The following is an 18,328-nucleotide window of genomic DNA, read 5'->3' as shown; positions in this document are numbered from 1 at the left end:
ATCCGCATTCATGGCCACATGAGTAACAGAGAGGAGGAAATCATCATCGTCATCATCTGACGACGAATCCATCACCAGTTGCATGGAAAGGCTTCGTCGACTCATATCGAATCCGTTTTACCTATCTCCAATTGGAGTTGGAGATCGCGGGGACTCCTTTTCCTATGCACGGGCGTGACCTTCTAGCGGCGGCGATGGAGATCGGAGTGCAGGTGCTGTGCGGCAATGGAGATTGGAGAGGGAAGGTGCTGTGCGTGAGGGGGCAAGCCGCAGCCCAATTATGAGCCTAATTATAATGACGTGGCCTTTTTTTAAAATATTAGGGATTAGTTATTAGCATTTTGATGTGGGTTGATATGTTTTTGGGAGAAATGTTTTTAGAGAGAGCCCCCAATACATTGTTTTGGGAAAGAATTTTTTTGGCAAACTCTTGGAGTTGCTCTAAACCATGGTTTGCAATCATTTGCACCAAACCCAACCAATCCATATAGTTGCTACCCCAAACTAGACCAGCCCGTTAGGCTTTCCAATCTATTCCCACCCAAACCATGTAGGCCCAAATAACAAAACCAAACTAGGAAACCCGGTTATACACCGAACCGTTACCAGGTTGACCCCTAACTGGGTACATAGGAAACGCGGGTTGTCCCTTGGCGCTGAGAAAGCACTCATAGAAGACACTTTTTTTTTCAACCTGCGTCTGTTATTACACATAGGAGATGCTTCTCAATCCCGCATCTCGCAAGGCTGTGTCTCCTTTGTTTTGTTGGTTTCTTACATAGTGTTCGATATAATTTGTCTATGAATCCCCAGGGGCACTGCAGTTCTTTCTTTAAGAAAATGAAAGTAGTGGATCAAAATTTGTTCTTGGGAATTGATTAAAAACTTGGGAAATGGAGCACATTCCGTAGCAAATACAAAGATAAATTAAATTAAGAAGTCACAGTAATACTTGACGGCAGCGGGTTTAATTTGTTACAAACAGACAAAATAGTAAAATACTACTGCACTTTACGTAGTGATCGGCGCATATATTACCGGCCGGCCGGCGGCCATCGTCGGTTGAATTTGAATATACTCGAAGTCCACTCTGAACAGTGACACATCGACACCTGCCTTCATGTTGGCTTGCTGCATTGGTGTTCAATTCGTCACATGATCATGCACGCGCCCGCTGAAGCCAGCGTGTTCACGAGCGTGCACACGGAGTCGGCGGTGTGTGCCACCCCGCTCACCACATGTAGGCCAGTCTGGACAGCTCGGGCGGCGTCCCCGCGCCCGCCCCTGTTCGGCTGGACGACCTGGCCGCCGCGCTGGGGCTGCTGCTGGGCCCGCGGCCGCTGGGCGCCGCCGTCGTCCGCCGCCGGCACGCACCGCGGGTGCACGTCGTAGTTGCACGGCGCGCAGAGGTACATGTAGCACCCGGCGTGGGAGGTCTCCCTGCAGACGTCGCACCAGCGGCTGGCCTTGAGGCGGGTGAGCGTGAGGCCGTGCTCGCGGCTGTGCTGGGCCAAGGAGATGGAGGCGGGGAGGCCGAGGCAGGCCTCGTGGATGCTGAAGTCGCACTCGCCGCAGCGGAAGCCGACGCCGCCGGTAATGGCGCGCTCGCACGCGGCGCAGGCGTAGGCCGCGCCGGCGCCGTCGTAGCAGTAGACGGACAGCAAGTGCTCGGGGTGGAAGTGCGTGCCGGCGGTGAGCAGCACGCAGCGGGGGTGCAGGTACAGCTCCATCGGCGCGCACAGGTACATGTAGCGCCCCGCGCGGGAGGTCTCCTCGCAGAGGCCGCACGCCCGGGCGGCGGCGAGGCGGGTGAGGGCGAGGGTGAAGGCGAGCCCCTGGTCGCTTTGCCTGCCCAGGCAGATGGAGCCCGGGAGCCCCGTGAAGCACGCCTTGTGGATGTTGAAGTCGCACTCGTCGCAGCTGTAGCCGGCGCCGGTGACGACGCGCTCGCACGCGGCGCAGGGGTGCGTCGACGCGGCGGTGTAGTGGTAGGACGTGAGCATGTGCTGGGGGTGGTAGTACGTGCTCCGGATTGTGGAAGTAGCCGAAGCTGCGGCGGTCATCTCGATCTCCTCCCGTTGCTGCTTGCCTGCCACTGGTAATTTGGTTGCTTTCTGGATCAGTTGTTGGTTTCGCGTGCACAGTCGACCGACATCGACACGTATATATAGGTGAAAATTTCACATGTATTTACTCAATTATTTACTTTAATTTCACCGAAGAGGCGAGGCTGGAAATTGTCTCTCTGGATACTTTCTCGTATCAGATATAGCCAAATGTTTGACTTTGACTTTGATCTCAGGAGAGCAACGCGATGTCACCTGGCATCACGGACCCCCTCTCCTACGTTCTCCCCAGAAGTTCCGATGACTCTGAAAGGTAAAAGTCAAGCCACACAGTACACGCAGTCGTTAGGTCGCTGTTCAGACTTCAGATTTCAGAAGGGGACAATGTGTTATAGGGATAGCGAGAGCCAGACCGATGTACCGCGCTTCAGAGACTCGTTCTTCTCCTCGGACGACCACGAGCGATTAGTCGTTGCCGACATGCATGCCGGCGCCCGGTAAGTCGCCGGCACAGTCAGTTTGCGCGCGAGCTGCTGCGTGCCCTTCTTCTCGATGTGGCCCTGCTTGCACTACGGCAATGGAGATGGCCTCTTGTTTGCTCAGTACGTGACCAGTACATTGTACTACGCAACAGTATACGTCAGAGCAAAGGCCACCGTTTTAGAGTTTGCTTGCTCGAGTACGACTTCCACCGGGAATGAGCTCTTTCGTGCCATTATCAAGCACAGAATAGCATAATTGCTGCTGTCGTAACACAACGTCCAGACACGAAGCTACGGCGCCCCGAATTCTGCAGTCTGACATGAATGGTGGATCAAATCCTATTCTTGGAGGTTGGCAAAAACCTGGCAAATAAACTACATTGCATATCCCGTCACTGTTTGCAGAGAGTCAGGGTGCAAGACAAAAATTGGCAACGGTGTATCTCGCTATTCTGATAGGTCTGAGTTTCTGACAAAGTATGTACCATTTTGAAAAAAAACAGCACAAATATTGCTCTACAATAGCCTAGGTAGGTACTACTCCCAACAAATTTGCTAGATGAGTTGCAAATGAAAAGAAAAGAAAGAAAAAAAATCTGGCCATCCGTACTTAATCGTAGTAATCTTCATCTGTTAACACAAACAAGTGTTTTGTCAGAATCTTCGGAAACGGACAGGAGTTCGATTCAGAAAATTATTAGTCATATGAATAGCGGTTCAATGGGAACTTACGTGCTTCTTCCTCTTGGTTCCAATCATCGTCGTCGTCATCAAACTCAATATTCTACAAGGGTGACATTCAAGGTATCAAAGTGATATAAAAGATAATTATACATGTTTCTCAAGCCACAAACCAAGATCCCCTGCTCTAGCTTACAGAAACCCCAGCAAGGAAATTCAGTGGTACACACCTGATTGTAGTCATCATCTGAAATTTCTTCCTCCTCTTGTGCTTCTTCCTCTTCCTCCTCCTCGTCATCGCCTTCCTTTTCCACCTTGCTTCCATCCTACAACCACCATGAATATGATGGACTAAGAAATAGTACAAAAACAAAAGACATGCTTCTTTTGTTGGCAAAAGCTTGATAGTATGATGATGACAAACAGTCAAATTTCCAAGCCAGGGATGATACGAACAAAATTCAAACATGCTCGCCCAATGAACATTATATACAAAGGTTAAACAGGAATATGAAAAAAAGAGATGATTACGATGCCTTGCCTTGTGTTTCTCTTCAAGCTTCTCAAACACTTCAAAAGCATGCTCACCTGTCAAACACAGAGGTAGAATCCACGTTAAAAAAAAATTGAAGTATAACTGAGTAACATCTAGCAGTAGCAAGTTTCCCTTCAGTTATTTGTGCTACCCTACAGGAAATAGAGTCTTGAAAAGGAGATTTCTAAAGTACTATACTATTTCATGAAGAAGTAAAAATGATATTATCCCTTAATTCTGTGGAAGTTGTCAAACCTGAATCTTTATCCCAGCGGAGTTTCTTGTTGCTTACTTGACCCCTTCTAGAACCTAAAAGGAACAGAATATCATGGTTAGTATGCTGGAAACGTAGAGCTGACAAAAAATTTCACAGTACAGAAATATGTTCAACGACAGTACCTTGTACCAGTTCAGCAGGGAAATTCGAAGCGGTTAATTTGAGATATGATGCAAGAGCTTCACGTTTGTTATGTGTCTTGCGTTTCCTATCAGAAAATCTTTCAATCTCTTTGTCCTCATTCTCTGACAACATATTAAATCATAAGTAACTAAACTTAAAAAAGGTTGGAAAGGACCAACGCAAAAAAAAAGGATGAAAAATAAAATAATGCCTAAAGATGACAGTGAAAATTAATTAACAGAACAAGGTAAAAGACGCTAGTAATGAAAGATCAAAATATTCTTTTAAGATGCTGAATTGTGAGTTGCAGCTAGTACAAGAAGATAACAAATCCAGTAACGCACATGACATTTTTTTCACAAGCCAATTGTATGCCAAAACAGTATACAAGAAAAGTGTCAAGCTCCTAGATGCCAAAAAAAAGGATTAAGGGATCCACTATCAATATAATTTGGGTACAAACAGATTGAAGCCAGAGAATCCAGCTTTCAAATCAACCAAAGTAGAAAAATGGATATAAAAAACCCAAAATAGAAGGACACTCACTAATATAGGTACTCATTTCTAATGAACTGGCAAAAGTACAAAACTAGCTTCCATCCCACGCTGTCTACCCAAGTATTCGGTCATTTTCTTAAACAAAACATGAAGTGGTCTATCTACTAACATATTTTGAGAATGGTTGCCTACAGTACATGGTTATACTTATACCAAGTTTGAAAGCTTCAGCACAATTAGTTTGAGGCTTCAACCCAATTCTGCAACCAACTACTTGAAAGAAACATAAATTGCTGCCTCCAAATACTTTACAGGGCTGATTGTGTACCCAACCGGTTTAGAGAAAATCTAGACTTTGGAGCAACCAAGCAGCAAAGCTATATATCAGAAGATAAGGACATCACGCATAAGTAAGATGAACAAAAAGGTAAGCCGTGATAAGTTGAGTCATAATACTTTTCTTGGGAGCATCCTCCTCTAGGTGGTAGCAGGAAGTCCTCCAGAACTCCTCGAGCTTCAACGTGGACACTAACAGCGCCTTCTCCTCGTTGCTCGGCTTGGCGCACAACTCCGGCAGGGTGATGTCCTGCTCCCAGCCAAACGAGTCACCAGAAGAATTGGAAGCAGCACGTGAATTGTACACCAGGAGACGCGAGGAGCGGGCGGAGACTGACCGGGAAGTCCTCGTGCGGCACGTGCTTGGCCGGGTGGTCGTACCCGAACCCTCCCCCTCTCCCGCGGCCCCCTCTTCCACGGCCTCGGAACGACATCGGGGGGCGGTAGCAGATGGGGGAGGTGGCGGGGAGCTGGGATGGGAGCGTGCGGCGCCAAGGGAGAGGGTGGCGTCGACGGTGAGAGGCTTGAGCCCGGGGGCTTGCTACGGGTTCGGCGAGCGGCGAGCCGGCGAGGACAAATGGGCGCGGCGCGGCGTCGGCGGCCGGCAAAGACTGCGGTAGGGCAAGGTAGCGTGGGCCGGAGGACGTGGGCCGAGACACTTTGAGGGCCCGTTCTAATATATTTGCTTACTGCATGTTTGACAAGTATTTAGCAAAAATTTGAAGCCATTTTATTATTTAATTATACGATTGCAATGTTCCAATATATGTATATACGATCAATATCTAAAAGTTCCAAAATTGAGTCTGTACAATAAAATATTTTCTTACTGACATGGATGAACCTTTTATCTTTTGCAAGGCCAAAACCTGTGGTTAATTGGCCCAATCTTGTGTTCACCTGTTATGTCACACTCTTTTTTGGTCTCCATCCAACCATTGCAAGTACCGTGTTTGCAGGTCGTCCATCTGAAACTTTATAAGACAAAACGGGACGGCGCGCTAGCTACCTGCATTGTGTATATTCGATGGATATTAAACGTACACCAAACAACAGTTGAAAAAAAGATAACACCAAGAATCATGCAATATGGACTCTCGGTCCGCTCAAACAGTTCATAGTGTTGATGGTTACGTTCAGTCGACATTCGTTTCCCCAACTTCAAAACCATGTTCTGGTACTAGTAGATAATGCCCAATAGGGCAAGTGGGGTTTTGTTCAAACCACCGCACCGCACGTGTTGTTTGTTCAGTGCACCGGGGGCCGGAGCCCATATCCAGTTGATTCGGGATGGCACTGAACAGACCGACGCCATCTCTGACCAGGGTCTATAGTAGTCAACTATACTCCGTTTGCTGTAAAGGGCAGGCCAATTTCATCGATCGACTCTATGGGCTGAGCCCGCAAATAATGCTGCTGTCTTCTCCCTTGACACGGCATGCAGTGTGAGGGGAGCGGAAGTCCGATCCAATCCATTCTAGCGTTGTTGATCACTGAGGAACTCGATCGGGGACGATCCTGCAAGCTTCGAGGCCACCGCTTGCAACGGTTGTGTTTCTTTGCGCTTGGATACAGATCGTCATGCTACATCGACTAAACCTCGATCTTGTGCCCCAAAACTCAGTAAAACACAATACATTGCAGGCAGCCTGCTGCGCAGTAGTGCCTCCAGCAGCGCAGTTGCATTGGCTACAACCATTATACATGATCCTGGCACCATTAGTGCGCTTATTATTTTGCTCGAACGATTACACTTGGGAAGAAGAAACTGCATGCACTTAAAAAGGAAACAAATTATGCAAACCCAACACAACCGTTGCAACTTAAAAAGTACATGTATCGTTGCCAGAGTAACCGGGCATGCCCGGCTACAACGATGACGGCATGATAGGTACGGTTTAATTGAAGGCTGCTTCCAGGACATTGAGCACCGGAACGCTAAGTCGCCGTTTGCCGCGTACCATCAACATATATTTCATAGTGCTAGTGCAGCGCTAGGTAGGCTGACTTCGGAATCCATTGCAATTGCACACAATAGTAATCACCATAGTAGCTGAAGCCTTAACAGTGTGCCAACGGCTAGATGTACATAACACGGCATGAGAGAAAAAGAATACGAAACAAAAGCTATTGCAGGCGATGCCCTTATTGAGGATACAACATCGGAGAACGAAGAAAATGTAGAAGGGAGAAAGCAGCGGCAGAAGTGCAGAGAACTACTGTAGATCATGGAATCGCATGCAGGACATGCATGCTGCTTCGTTTTTCAGAGAACAAGTTGAACTCTTGAAGCTAGTAATTAATAAGGCGACGCTAAGGACCTCCCTTCCTTTTCTGATCAGACACCATTAAACATCGTGTCTATGGCGTCGAATACTGGCGACATGGTCCCACCGGTCAGAATATTCAAGCCAAGTAACCCTATCTTGAGACCCATCTTGATCGCCCGGCGTTTGCTCCCTCTCCGTCTCTCAGCCCCACCCTGCTGCGGCGCGGCGACGAGGGAGGTGCACCTCGGGTGCACGTTGTACTCGCACGTCGCGCAGTGGTAGACGTGGGCCCCCGCGTGGGAGGTCTCCCCGCAGGCGTCGCAGCGGCGGCTGGCCCCCGGCCCCAGGGCCTTGAGCTCGAGCCTGTGCTGGGTGTGCTCGGCGAAGGAGATGGAGGCGGGGAGGCCGAGGCACGCCGCGTGAATGTCGAAGTTGCACTCGTCGCAGCTGTACCCGGTGCCGGTGACCCTGAGCTCGCACGCGTCGCACGAGTAGGCCGATCCCTCGGCGTAGTGGTATTGCTTCAGCGGGTGCTGCGAGTGGAACAAGCTGCTCCTGATGGTCGTCGTGGCACCAGCGCCTGCCATTCTCTCTCTCTCTCTCTCTCTCTCTCTCTCTCTCCTCTCTCTCTCTCTCTCTCTCTCTCTCTCTCTCTCTCTCTCTCTCTCCCTCTCTCTCTCTGTGTGTCCCTGCTTGTGAATGGAACCAATATATATACACTCCTTCCCTCCGACGCTACTATACTGACGTCGTCGAACCGTACGTAGGCCGTATATTTTCTGACCTCGTCGTCGAACCGTAGCCTAATATTTTGTGACCAATTTTCTTTGAAAAAAAATTCTGGCCAATCGACGGCACACTCAGTGTTCAAAATTTCGGCGAAATTTCGCGGCCCTCCTCCGAAATTTGAAAATTTCGAAAATAATAATTTAAATATATTTAAAAGTATTTTTAAAAATAGTCTAAAAATAAATTTCGGCCGAAATTTCGCGAAATTCAGTGATTTCGGCCATGTCCGAAATTTTTTGACAAACGAAATTCAAAACCCTGGGCACGCTAGCTAGTTGGGATCAAATGGCTGAAGCTGCGAACATTCCCATACACACATGCATTGTTGATGTTCGAACGTACGGCTTGGTCGCAGTTGACTAGGTAGCTTGTGTACCGAGTCTACACGCGTCCATATGCATGGATCTGAAGGAGTAAGGAGCTGGCCAAGTGGTGTTCCGTGCACTGCATTGTTGCACGCACAGGCCGACCGCCTTCACCATCGCGTCCATATGCGCAGGCGACAGCGTGGACTTTGACTTACGACCGTGCGCGGTAGGCCCGGCCCATTTGCTGTGCATCGATGACTCGATGACTGACTGATTAGGGTGGGCAGGACCGCAGGAGTAATGATCGAGCTCGAGATGCACATGACGACGAAAGAGCCAGCTGTAACAGCTCAACTCGTAGGCCGTTGGACTGAAATAGGCCCAGTGTGCGTGGTAGGTGCTGGGAACACTAGCAACAACAGCAAGAGAAAATAGTCTCATATTACTTAGCAACAACAGCTCACCTCTCATAACACTAGCAACTCACATTTGTCCCAGCTTTTAATACCCAAAACAACCCATGTTACCATAAGACTTCCTCCATTAGTTTCCTAAAAAAAAGGCTTCTTCCTCCATCTCAGAAGATGCCTCGGCGAGTAAAAAAAAGAAAAAAGAAGACGCCTCGGCGGTGAGAGGTGCGGGATAGGAGCCAGGAGGTGCTGGGAAGACGAATGAACCAGGTAGTGCGCGCAGTTGCTGCCGCGTAGCTAGCCGGCGGTGAGCGGGGCAGCGGGCAAGTGGCTGCCGGCTGCGCCGCGCCGCGCGGGGACGGGAAACAGGCGGGTGGGCGTCGGCGGCCAGCAAACGGCAAGAGAATACGGCGGACGGGCGGAAGGAGGAGTTGTGTGACCTGCTTTTTTTTATTACACAGTACAATCTAGATATTCATGACGCACGCATATTCACACATCTATGAACACACATACACAAACTCTATCTCTATGAGCATCTTCGAAGATTGAGCCGGCAAATCCTCGAAATTGACTAATGAGCAAATCCTACCTCTATGAGCACCCCGATGAGCATCTTCGAATTATGTGACCTTCTTGTGCACTTGCGGGCGGTTTCGACAAATGGGCCTGAAATCACATGGCCCAATAAAACATGATCTACTTGGAGAATAAGCTTCTTTTTTTTTTGAAATCAACTTGGAGAATAAGCTGACTCCACAAAACAAAGCTTTTTCTACCGTGCACACAACAGTAGCCAGGTACGACCCCACGCCCCGTCAACCTCGGTTTCTCTGCACACGTCTCGGCATGTGGTCCTACGGCCCTACCACTCCACGAGTCCACACGTCTCCACGACCCCGACGTGCTGCATCTTCCTGTAATCCCTGTACAATCCATATTTCCTACTAATACTGAATTACTGAGGTCCTGTTGGATAGAAGTGATAATGAGATGGGCTAAACTTCAATCAAGATTTAAAAAATTTAGCATGTGCATGAGTGATAATATGTAATAAAATTTAGTACCCAACTTTAGCTCCTTCAAACAAACTCGGATTATATAAAGGCAAGGAGTTTCTAGTGCTAAGCTCGTTAATTTAATTGCAGCGTAAACCGGTGATTGACTTGTTATGATCCTAATAATGTCATTAACGGTGTGAAGCGATCTAAGCTTAGGTGGTCGAGTAAGTGGAATTACTCTATATGGGATTTAGTTCTCGATACCGTATTTTTCTAAATTTATTCCATGAGTAAATAATATTGTTCTTTTAAGACTTGTTTGCATGACATCCAACAATGATAAACCAAGCGTTCCATCTTCTTCTTAATACTATGATGCGTAGCTCTCCTACGTATTCGAGAAAAAAATACATCCAACAATGATGAAGAGTTGAAGACTGGCTGGCTGCCGCCGGTGCTCAAGACTCAACATTACGCCAAATTCTTATTACTCAGTACGGCACAAGATTTTTCTTCAAAAAAAAAACGTATGGCCCAAGAAAAACAGAGAGAAGGCTGAAAGACAAACACATTACAGACGATGTGTCATGAATCGGGCTGTGTCGTGTCCCTAGTGGGCCAAGATCTCAGGATGAGTGGCTAGTGTAGTTAGAGTGGTCTTGGGCTGAGTCTTGTATCTGGGCGTGGCCCGTTATAACTCTGAGAGCTTGTTGTATAAAGGCCGCCAGTGTTTACTGCCTCGGCATGAACTGAATAGAGAGATCTCGTTGGGGCACACTAATTCACGAGCGCGCGCCATAACCCGTGGTAGCGGACGATTTCCGACAGCCCTTGCCTTTCCATCTTCCGCGCGCCGGCCGTGCGCGTTCTGTAGTAGTAGCTGACCAGGGCCCACGTCCCACCCCACGCACGCGATGCGATATGTATTTCCTTTTACTACATTTCAAGAAAAATCGGTGGTTTCACTTTTATGGACAGTTTTATCTCCAGATTTTTTATATTCGGATAGCAATAATTTATAAATATGATTATACATATAAAGTTTTGTGTATAACTTTTGAGTATAAATTTTCATCACTGTTTTTACGATGCACACATAACTTTTTTCTAACATATGGATAACTTTTTAGTATAACTTTTACGATACGTATAATTATTATAACTGACAAATATATTTATATGTATACTTTTTTACGCATAATTTTTGAAAGAATAAATTTTCATCATAATTTTTACGATGCACAAAACTTTTACGCATAACTTTTTACTAACACCTTCTTGAAGGATATTTTTTTATATAACTTCTACAATACCTACAATCTTAATGCATAGCTCTTAAAAGATCCTGTAGCTGATATTATTAGCACAACTTCTATGAAGATTGTTATCATGTAGATTTCTTGCACAACATTTTCACACAAGTTAACTATACAACTTCAAAGCATATCTTCGATATAGTTTATTTAGTACACGATTTCCATAAAATAGTTGTACTCCAGAGAAAACATAATCGAGGGTAAGGAAAAACCTAAAAAAATATGACACTTGCCATTATAGAACGTAAAGTAAAAAAAAAAGAAAAGGAAAAGGAGAAAACAAATTAATATGTACGCTGTCACGTAGGTGGTCGCAGGTAGGCACACAGCTACACACCTCCATGCTGTAGCGCCGCGCACCATCAAGATGTCTTTGTGCTAGTTCACGTGTATCGGAAGAAAGAGAATGAAAAATATAGTGGGACCCACGTTAGGAGCGTGAGCCGCGTGGTCGGAATATCGACCGCTCGGACGCCTGCTGGCGAGCGCGTGTAGATTTGGATTTGCGGATCTCGTTCCCCAATCTTGTTCTTCTTGCTTCTGTTGCCCCCTGCTCCTTCCCCGCTCCTCTGGTCCTTCCTCCTCTTGATTGATCTTTTCTAGTTATCCGGCCAGGACCGTAACACGAGAGGTCTTTTACGGTTCACAATACGGTTACTTGGTAGTATGTAGTATAGAGAAGATATAATCTTTCGTTAAAGGGAATATATCTAGTGCAAACCACACTTTTCGTGAAAATCCGTACAAACTATAACAAAAATATCATTTGAATTTACGAAAAAAATCGCACATGTAGATGATATGATGATACACAACCTTGCAAAATATCCTATCCAAACTCGACTTCGTTTGTGAGATATAAAAATAACAATTTTTTTTTGTTATTTTTATATCTCACAAACGAAGACGAGTTTGGACATGATATTTTACAAGATTGTGTATCATCATATCATCTACATATGTGATTTTTTTCGTGAATTTAGATGACTTTTTGTCATGATTTGCACAGGTTTTTACGAAGGTTCAGTTTGCACAAGATATGTTCCCTTCGTTAAAAAGAGTAAGATTGTCATTAATAGCCTAATATAAATTGAGTAGAACTTTGTTTTTTTTCTTCATTTTAGCCCTCCCTCCCCCTCGTGCAGTCCGTTTCTCGGCGCCGCCTCTCCTTGGCACTGCCGGCCGAGGGTCTAGGCCGGCGGCGGTCGAGGGCTCCTTTAGGGTTGGGGCGCCGGCGGGTCAGACGGCGCCTGCCGGAGCAGATGGACGCACGGGAGGAAAAGTTTTTGTAGCCCAACAGACTGTACGCACACCAACCCATCAGCAGCGCGCCGGCGAGCTGCAGTACTGCACGAATTGCACGCCGGCAGTAGCAATAGCACAACGGCTGTGTTCGCTTCCCCCAACTCCTCCAAACTTTCCATCACATCGAAATCACATCGAAACATTAAATATATCAAATGACCCATGCATGGAGTAGGGCTGGAAAAAAAGCTCGTTAAGCTGGCTTCGGTGGCTCGTTTCAAAATTGCTCTGATTACGTTCGTTCTTTTTTTAAAATAAAGATTAGTTGATTTGGAACAAAAGTCGATTTTGGCAGGCTCGGCTCGGCTCGGCTCATTATGCTCGATTTGAAGTTGCATATCAAACAACGCGGGAGACTTTAATAAATACGAATATATTGTTTTCGAAGAAAGCTCGAAAAAAGTCGAGGCTCGGCTCGATTCCGCCCCTAGCATGGAGTACTAAATGTAGGTAAATAAAAAACTAATTGCATAGTTTTGATGTACGTTGTGAGACGAATCTTTTGAGCCTAGTTAGCTTATAATAGGATAATATTTACCACAAACAAACAAAAAGTGCTACAGTATGCTACAGTGTCTGATGCGACTTTTTCTGCCAGATTTTCACGGATCTAAACGCCCAACATCAACACCTCAGTCCTCAGAAACATGGAGAACGCAATAGCCATAGGAACAGGCAGACAGCCCAAAACTGCACTAGTAAAAATTTGCACTTTTTTTTCGCGACCGTGCCATAGCACGTTTTTCATTAAGAGGAAGAAAAAAAGTTACAAAAAAATCGGTTACAGAAAGGGGAATCGGCCCGACATACACACAAGAGAAAAAATTTACACTTCACTGTATATAAGCTTACATGAGTTTCCAGGTCACAGTTCAGCTCACAATGTTAACAAATAAAGGTGAAACTACGGTTACAGATGCAGCTGGACTACTTAGAGAAGACCCAGAGCAGATCCGATAAATTGCCGGAGCCTACCAAGCTAGAAGCCTAGAACAGCCAGTGCTTCTTTTTTGTTTTGCGTGTCGGCAGATCTGAAAGCATTGAGTATGAGGTCAGATGAACTAGCGTGACAAGGAATAATCTCAGTAAAAAATGATGGAATAGAAGCCATCAAGTATCTAGGAGACCAACTTCAATTGCGTACAATGAATTGTAATATACTTCACACCAGAAAATTAGCCAAAGCTCTGTATAAAGGATTCTAGAAACTTAACAACCCTTTATAATCACAGAAAATCACAATAACAAGGAGATTGGAGTGATGATAGAAAATTGATACATAATTGATAACAGGAGAAAACAGGACCCAACTCTAACCTCTTGTGGGAGTGGCGTCTCTGGGGATTATCTCGACTAGGCACGCGTATCTAAACGACGTCAACAGACATATTTTTGCAGAAAACTGATTCAACAGAAAAGCTTGCCGTAACTACTACAGAATAGGCCTTTGTTCCAGACCATTTGTCCCGACAGCCTTTGGGCCCGGGACAATAGGTGGCTTTTGTCCCAGGTCCAACGGCTAGCCGGGCCAGCGGGGGACAGGGGCCTTTTGTCCCGGTTGGAGACACCAACCGGGACAAAAGGGGGGGCCTTTTGTCCCGGTTAGTGGATCCAACCGGGACAAAATGCCTGCATACCCTTTTGTCCCGGTCGGAGACACCAACCGGGACAAAAGGCCCCCTTTTGTCCCGGTTGGTGTCTCCAACCGGGACAAAAGGCCTTGGCCCCCTTATCCCCTTCCCTCTCCCCTCGCCCGAGCCATTCAGCTCACTTGTTTCTTGCTGTTCTCGGCTCGGGAGAGAGGAGTTCTTGCTCATTTCTTCACCACATTTGTGAAGATTTTTGATTCCCCGTCCATCCATCGGCGCTAAAGGTTTGGGGCTTGTTTTTCTCTTCTTCCTTGGCTTGTATAGCTCATTTCATGCTTTAGAAATAGAGAAAATGTGTAGCTAGATCATTTCTTGGACATTTAGCTAGATTGCATATGTAGGTGTGATTTTCTTTTAGATTTAGATGAGTATGTGGATAGTAGAAATTTTTAGAATGAGTGTAGACACTTCATGTGATGTACTTGTATACATGACCATATTGTGGATAGTTGATTTTTGTATTCATGAATGAATTAATGAAATGAGTATATTAGAATTTTTTGCATTATGAATGGATTATTTTGACACTCTAGTGATGTATTTATTCAGGCTCACATTGAAACCATCTAGAAGCTAAAAAAATCTTTATTTCGAAACAAGTATATGTCGTTAATCTCCATCCAACGGTGATGGCACTACCTTTCGGGAATACACGATGCGCTATAAGCACGTCGCGAATCGGTTGGTCGCATCACCAGCACTTCCGATTGATAAGAAGACAGCATTTGACGCAGTCAGCATGGCCGTTGTTGTACTGAGAGCATATCAACAAGCATGCTGCCTGTGCCAAGTGTTGTGCCTATTAATCGTAAATGTTGGTGCTGCGACTGGCCGATTGGTGACATCCTTGTACCGCACCGTGTCCCCCCGAAAGGCAGTGTCATCACCGCAGGGTTGAGGTTACTGACATATACATTTTCAAAAATAAAGGTTTATTTTTTCTTCTAGAGGGTTTCTGGATATTGAAAAGAGTGTACTCCTGGAACTGAAGGGTGTCAAAGTAATTAGAAGTTATAGAGAATTCTTTCAATTAATTAGAGATTTCTTGAGGATTAATGATACATTTCGTCTTTTTTATATGATTTTATTGTTATTTGCAAGAGTTATTAATCTGATCATTGTAATTGTAATAGTAAATAATTTTTGCATTGTAATGGTAAGAATTTATAATTTTGTGGAAAATAAAGGTATTTTTCAGTAAAATATGGCTTCAACAGTTGGAGAGAGTGGCGCCGGTGGGGGTGATCGTTGTCCTTCTGGAGAGAAGGGCACAACTCGAGTAGGTCGTCGGTCCAAAAAACCTAGTGCTTTTCATAGGGCAGCGCTCCGTTATTTGGAAAAAGAATATAGAGAATGCATGGCAAGGGGCGAGGAACCTCCGTTTGATCTTGAGGATTTATTGCGGCGTTACGGTTCGTCACCACCAAACTCAGAGGTTTCAGCTCCGCCATCTTCTTCTGCGCCAGCAAGAAATCCGTGTACTCAATTGATGAATAGAAACTATCTCCAGACACATATAAGAGATGTTCTGGACATAAAACATTTAACAGTCACCAAAATGTTTCATGATACTTCAACCACTAATATCCATTTGTAATATTTTACAGTGAAAAGCAAAAATAAACTTGTGATACTAATTTTGGTGAGAAATTTCCTCTACTATTATATATTCTTTTTTTAAATCTTAACCTATAAAGAGATATGGGTAATGAAAATTTAGATAGTTGGACTACATGCAACTCAAAACATCACTTATTCAGGAATGCAAGGAGTAGAATATTTAAGGTGTCTATGTTTATTAGGACGAACTATTAAGATATCATCACATTGAATCTACAGCTAGAACTAGAGGGCACAAGATAATATCTAGGGAGATACTTAAAGTTGAATGATGAAAAAGAAGGCTTAACTTATTCCTTACAAGTTCAGCAATCTTTATAATGTCACAGTTCATCTAATCACCGAGAATTTTGATCACTACAAAACCGGAAAGAGCAATATCAGATAAGTATACTCAAGAGGAAAACCAGAAACCAGCAAGGAGCACCTTGCAATAGGCCGGCGTCGCCTCTCAAGCTGCTGCTCGCCGCGGTGGCGGAGGAGGAAGCGATGGGTGGCGGCGTGCGCGGACGTGGACGCGATCGACCTGTCGAGGGGGCCGGCGCCGCCCTCCTCCTGCTGCTTGCCGCGGTGGCGGAGGAGGAATGGGCCGCGTCGGTTTTAGGGCAGCCGCCGGCGGTGAATTGGGGCTTTGGATCTCGGCTTCGCCCTCACTCTCACCCCGCGGCCAGCGTCGAGGGGGCCGTGAAGCGTCCGCTCATAAGAGAAGACTTAAATGTGTTACAAACGTCAGTCCCAGGAGGCTGATAACACATTTATTACATCAAATGGTTCCTTACCGTACAACTCTACGCGGTAGTGAGCAGAGAAGCGCCACTATCGCGAGTATTACAATCCACACACACAACGATATTAAATATAAAAAGAAAGTCATCAGAGTCTTGCGCCATGCGGTATCTCATGCGGGTGACCCTAATCCACAGGCAAGGCTGGGTGCAGGACGGTACCCCTCCTCAACATCGTCGGGTCCAAAGTCTGGATCTTCTTCTGTAAAAATAAAGAATGGGGTGAGTACAAACGCACTCAGCAAGTCCAACCACACCCACGGAGGGGTATAAATAGAATATAATGCACAGGGTAAATCAAGGATAATGTTAGGGTTTGATTTGCGGAAAACAATATTTTATGCAGGGGTTCATTTGAAAGAAGACATTTTCAAAACCAGTTTTTCCTTGTACCGAGTAACACAGAGGGTTGATCCACACAGGATCCAAGTTTTAAGCTGCTACCAGACTCCTCATCTGCCGTAGCACACGGCACAACTGCCGGATACATTTCCAAAACAACTCACGCCAACCCATCCCAGAATGAACACTAGTTATGTGACCACACCGTAACTCGCCCAGTACCGTGGGCACGGCTATTCGAATAGATTCTTAACTCTGCAGAGGTGTGCAACTTACCCACAAGCGGGGTACCGCATCTCGATCACCTTAGTGTCAGTGCAGATCCCAACAAAGCCATCACCCACCTTAGCTAGACCTGACTACTCATCACGGGATGCACCAAGGGGTCATCGATCTTTCACCTAGGTTTAACCGGGGTATAAGTCACACAGAGCTTACCCCTTCTCCTTAGTCACCCGTTGCTCTCAGCTCTCCTGATGGCTATCAGACTAACTAGTGGGATTTATGCTAAGCCATTGCCCATACAACGATCGAGTGGTTTGCACGATAGTGGAGTTAGGTGAGATGACACACCAACTCGGTCCTTAGGGGTGACAAGATGGATATCTCCCTTCCTTGCCCTGCCACACAGGCACGAGCACACCAATCGGCAAATCACACAGAAATGCCATTCATCCTGTCTAAACTTATCTTTCAAAATCTCACACTTTTATCCCTTCCCACACACACACACCTTTTCTTTATAAAACAAGTTGTATTTTGTATGAGATCCTAAGCGTTCTAACAGGGATTAACGTCCAAACAGAACACATTCAGACATTAATCTAGGTGGTCAAGGAATGGTTGTAACAAATCAAGGGGTGGCTATCCAACCGTGTTTTTAGCAAGCAAAAACATATGCAATTTTATAAAACAGGCCAAAGGGTTGTGTTTATAAAAACTAGGACAAAAGCATGCATCAAAGGATGGGATTGAACTTGCCGTCTTCAAAGCCTTCCGGGAAGTCCTGATCGAGGTGTTGTCCTTCGGGCTCGGGGTCGCAGAACTGATCCTCATTCGCTTGGTCACAGTACTGCTCGTCTACGGGCTCTCCTTCGTTCACACCGCAATCTACGACATATACAAACACACAATCAAGAAAAGAAATACAAGTTTTATTGTTGATCTCGAATCGGAAATAATTAAGATATGGAGTTCGGAGTAATATTTTTGGGTGGTTTCCTAATGGCATGGTCAAAACTATGTTATGAGAGGCGTGGTAAAGTTTTAGGTCGATCCGAGGTCGTTTGGCGCATGAAATGATAGGTTATATAAAGTTTTAGGTGTTAAATCAGAGTCCAGGGGCCTATTTGTAATTATATTTAAGAAGGCAGGGGATCGGGGCGTCGGCGGCGCCGATTCCGGCGGCCTGGGGGCTCGGGGGTGGCTGCAGAGTGAGGGAAAAGGGAGAGGGGAAAGGAACGATCCGATCCCCGGCCTCACCTCGTGCGGAGGTGGCGCGTGGCGGCCTGGCCACGGCAGCCAGCGGCGGCGGG

The 18,328-nt window shown here is 46.0% G+C and overlaps 3 protein-coding genes and 1 long non-coding RNA gene across 5 annotated transcripts; all 4 read right to left on the bottom strand.

Annotated features, from left to right (window-relative positions):
* Positions 1 to 850: 850 nt before the first annotated feature.
* On the bottom strand, positions 851 to 2,123 carry LOC120696225. Its single transcript, XM_039979355.1, has one exon. It carries the CDS (start codon positions 2,061 to 2,063, stop codon positions 1,152 to 1,154), a length of 912 nt encoding a protein of 303 aa, XP_039835289.1. The 5' UTR covers positions 2,064 to 2,123; the 3' UTR covers positions 851 to 1,151.
* Positions 2,124 to 2,963: 840 nt separating this feature from the next.
* On the bottom strand, positions 2,964 to 5,636 carry LOC120694461 (glutamic acid-rich protein-like). The gene is made up of 8 exons (XM_039977588.1): positions 5,337 to 5,636; positions 5,119 to 5,248; positions 4,164 to 4,286; positions 4,020 to 4,073; positions 3,771 to 3,817; positions 3,460 to 3,555; positions 3,281 to 3,332; positions 2,964 to 3,178 (listed from the first exon to the last, which is right to left on the bottom strand). Exons 1-8 carry the CDS (start codon positions 5,430 to 5,432, stop codon positions 3,159 to 3,161), a joined length of 618 nt encoding a protein of 205 aa, XP_039833522.1. The 5' UTR covers positions 5,433 to 5,636; the 3' UTR covers positions 2,964 to 3,158.
* Positions 5,637 to 7,336: 1,700 nt separating this feature from the next.
* Positions 7,337 to 7,855, bottom strand: LOC120695580. The gene has a single exon (XM_039978791.1). It carries the CDS (start codon positions 7,853 to 7,855, stop codon positions 7,337 to 7,339), a length of 519 nt encoding a protein of 172 aa, XP_039834725.1.
* Positions 7,856 to 13,178: 5,323 nt separating this feature from the next.
* LOC120694460 lies at positions 13,179 to 16,345 on the bottom strand. Of its 2 annotated transcripts, none has more exons than XR_005683499.1 (3): positions 15,957 to 16,345; positions 13,715 to 13,799; positions 13,179 to 13,428 (listed from the first exon to the last, which is right to left on the bottom strand). It is a non-coding gene; the product is annotated as an uncharacterized LOC120694460 (long non-coding RNA). The 2 variants fall into 2 exon arrangements; XR_005683498.1 differs by having other exon boundaries at positions 15,968 to 16,345.
* Between the last annotated feature and the right edge of the window lie 1,983 nt (positions 16,346 to 18,328).

This window comes from Panicum virgatum, chromosome 2K (genome assembly GCF_016808335.1).
Source record: "Panicum virgatum strain AP13 chromosome 2K, P.virgatum_v5, whole genome shotgun sequence".
NCBI lineage: Eukaryota > Viridiplantae > Streptophyta > Magnoliopsida > Poales > Poaceae > Panicum > Panicum virgatum.
Note: the sequence above shows the minus strand (reverse complement) of the source record. Positions and strands in the feature narration are given on the sequence as shown.

Coding starts and splice junctions, on each gene's coding strand:
- LOC120696225 (XM_039979355.1), bottom strand. CDS start 2,063: ATGACCGCCGCAGCTTCGGCTACTTCCACAATCCGGAGCACGTACTAC.
- LOC120694461 (XM_039977588.1), bottom strand. CDS start 5,432: ATGTCGTTCCGAGGCCGTGGAAGAGGGGGCCGCGGGAGAGGGGGAGGG. Junction 5,249..5,336: donor TGCCGCACGAGGACTTCCCG/GTCAGTCTCCGC, acceptor GGCTGGGAGCAG/GACATCACCCTGCCGGAGTT. Junction 3,556..3,770: donor AGCTTGAAGAGAAACACAAG/GCAAGGCATCGT, acceptor TGGTGGTTGTAG/GATGGAAGCAAGGTGGAAAA.
- LOC120695580 (XM_039978791.1), bottom strand. CDS start 7,855: ATGGCAGGCGCTGGTGCCACGACGACCATCAGGAGCAGCTTGTTCCAC.